The following is a 2622-nucleotide window of genomic DNA, read 5'->3' as shown; positions in this document are numbered from 1 at the left end:
GTATATAGGATTTGCTAGACATGTCTGAAATCTATCATCCGCTTAACGGGACATATCAAGACCTTTACAGTGTCTTAGTAGCCTACTTTTGATTTGTGTTATTATACACACGAACACTCCTGCATTTGGCTTGTATATTTCATCTATATTATAGAACTGCGTTTGTAAGCTTCCCTCTCTCCATGATTTGTATAAATAATGCAAAAGGCTTGGTACCTATATCCTTTCTTTGTCTAGAGATATACATCCATCACTTCATCTAGAAGGAAATCAGAATCACTGCTCACCTCAATGATCCTAGTTAATAACTCAACAAGTATCCATTCACTGATTACCAATTTAAGTTATAGGTGTAGATAAATTTTCTATAAGCATAAACATTGCAACTATGAGGGTTACTCTATTTAACAAAGTAAGAAAAAGGGAGAGAAAAAAAATTAATTAATTTAAGAGCTTAAATTCCTGAGACAATTTGTTTGAGGTAGAATGCTAAGAAAATTATATAAGAAGCAATGCAGCAGCCACAGAAGAAACAAATAATTAGAACATTATTAGGTAAATCCATTATGATTATTTATGAGAACTTCACTATACAAATACATTGCAGATACACGGAAGACAAAAACAACATAGAATAGGAATTACATAGACAAAGATCATAATTTCTATAAGATATATTGACTGTAAATCTGTAACAATAACCATAAAAACCTTAAATAAGATCTCCACAGACCAGTAGAAGGAAGACTGAGTGATGGATCACAGAGTTTACATCTTGGATTAATATTCTTATCAATGCTCAGATTCGGAAAACATCTGTTTGAAATCTCTCATCGTATAAATTCCAATGTCCATACCTTTCTGTGTGAAAGACAGACCTGGGAATGTAGAAATTTGGCTTTTTAATGTCTTTCAAGTGTGCCAAACTGGACGATGCATTTGCAATGTCTCGACTAGTTAAGTTCGCACATCCAGACAAATCCAAGAACTCAAGTTGAGGACACCCCTGACATATCGAATTGAGGCCTTTAGCTGATAACTTCAAGAACCTAATCTCAAGCGACTGTAGATGAGGCATAGAATTTGCAATGGCAGCAGCTTCAGATTCTCCGTCTTGTGGACAAGCATTTAGATACTCATTAGGAACAATCCCTACATGTTGGGAAGGATCAAGCCAATTCATGAGATTTCTCTTAAGAACCTTAAGATTGGGGCAATTTCTTCCAATCAGCACCAATGACTCATGGGTTATCTCATAAGAATAGCTGATATCCAATTCCCTAAGCTTTGGACACCCAAGAGCTATCCTAGAGATAGAATCATCAGTAACACGAGGGCAGCTTCTGATTGACAACACCTCAAGATTTGTGCATCTGAAATGCAGTTACATTATATTCAAAGCAACAAAAACAAACAACATAAGACAAAACAAGGTGAGGCTTCAGATATTGTTACATAAAATAAAAAGGCTAAATGTTCCAACGTTATATTCACAATAGACAGCAATAACCACCATATAACACTTTGCAGCCTGGAAATATTGCAATTACAGCAAACCCAATTCCAGAATCGACACCTTATTGAAAAATCATAGCATGCCCGATTTCAACTCTCAAATCTGAAATCCACTCGGAATGATTGAAAGCACCAAAATTTTTGGAGACCCAATTCTAAAAAAGAATCATGTATGCGATTCCTACCCTGGTTTCTGGAAATAAAAAACAAAAGAGACACATGGGTATTGAAATTTGCAAGAAAGTTTATACCTTTCGGCGACCAAAGCGAGGGAACGATCAGAGCAGTGTCGAATGCGGATCTGTGTGAGAGAGGAATGTGTCCATTGGACGACAGATCGAAGCATGGAATCGATCTTGATCTCGAAGTGTGGGGACCACAACCAAGGGGACTCAGGGAGCGAATCGAAGAGGGGATCGAGGTTGAAGACAGAGTGAAGAGAAGGGTCCTTGAAGGCGCTGAACCATGACTTGCAAACAAGCATGCTCCCTCGCCATCGATCCTCCAACGTCACGCGACTCAGAATGTTGATCAGGCACTCGCGAGTCAACTCGGCCCACTCTGACTCGGTTTCTTCTCCCTCTCTATCCATTTCCTGTTCCAACATTTACAACCTCTTCTGTTTCTTTTCGGATAGGATTGGAAATTGGAAGGAATCTGAGTCTCTCTTTTTGTATCAAAACGCATGCATTCACATTTTATATATTTTCAAAGGACAGTTATGTAAAAATTATTTATCATTTTAAATCATATAAAGTTATATCATTTTAAAAGAGATAGACACAAAATAAATTTTTTTATTTAAATTTTAAATTAAAAAAATCACCATCTTTCTCTCTCCAATGATTTCTATTTTCTGTGTCTATCTCTCTTAAGATGACATAACTTATGTCATTTTAAATGACAAACACCAAACCCATTTTTAAAAGGGAGTCATTCTACCTATTTTTTTGTTTATCTTTGTCTATCATTTTAAAAGACTATTAAATTATAATCTTAATTAATATTTATCTTTCTCTCTCCTTTTTATATTCTGATCTAACAGTTTTTTAGATTCTGATCTAAAAGATCGTTAGATTTGAATCTAAATTAACATTTATCTTTCTC

The 2622-nt window shown here is 35.5% G+C and overlaps 1 protein-coding gene across 1 annotated transcript; it reads right to left on the bottom strand.

The window, feature by feature from the left end:
• Window positions 1-551: 551 nt before the first annotated feature.
• On the bottom strand, window positions 552-2171 carry LOC133293000 (F-box protein SKIP1). Its single transcript, XM_061491511.1, has 2 exons — window positions 1767-2171; window positions 552-1373 (listed from the first exon to the last, which is right to left on the bottom strand). Exons 1-2 carry the CDS (start codon window positions 2120-2122, stop codon window positions 800-802), a joined length of 930 nt encoding a protein of 309 aa, XP_061347495.1. The 5' UTR covers window positions 2123-2171; the 3' UTR covers window positions 552-799.
• Window positions 2172-2622: the final 451 nt, after the last annotated feature.

Source organism: Gastrolobium bilobum, unplaced genomic scaffold, assembly GCF_033153095.1.
Source record: "Gastrolobium bilobum isolate Gb01-03AN ecotype WA unplaced genomic scaffold, APGP_CSIRO_Gbil_v1 utg3588, whole genome shotgun sequence".
NCBI lineage: Eukaryota > Viridiplantae > Streptophyta > Magnoliopsida > Fabales > Fabaceae > Gastrolobium > Gastrolobium bilobum.
Note: the sequence above shows the minus strand (reverse complement) of the source record. Positions and strands in the feature narration are given on the sequence as shown.

What these genes read in the sequence shown, in the direction of transcription:
- LOC133293000 (XM_061491511.1), bottom strand. Translation starts at nt 2,122, where the DNA reads ATGTTGGAACAGGAAATGGATAGAGAGGGAGAAGAAACCGAGTCAGAG. An exon ending in CTCGCTTTGGTCGCCGAAAG is followed by an intron (nt 1,374 to 1,766) that starts GTATAAACTTTC and finishes ACTGCATTTCAG; the next exon opens with ATGCACAAATCTTGAGGTGT.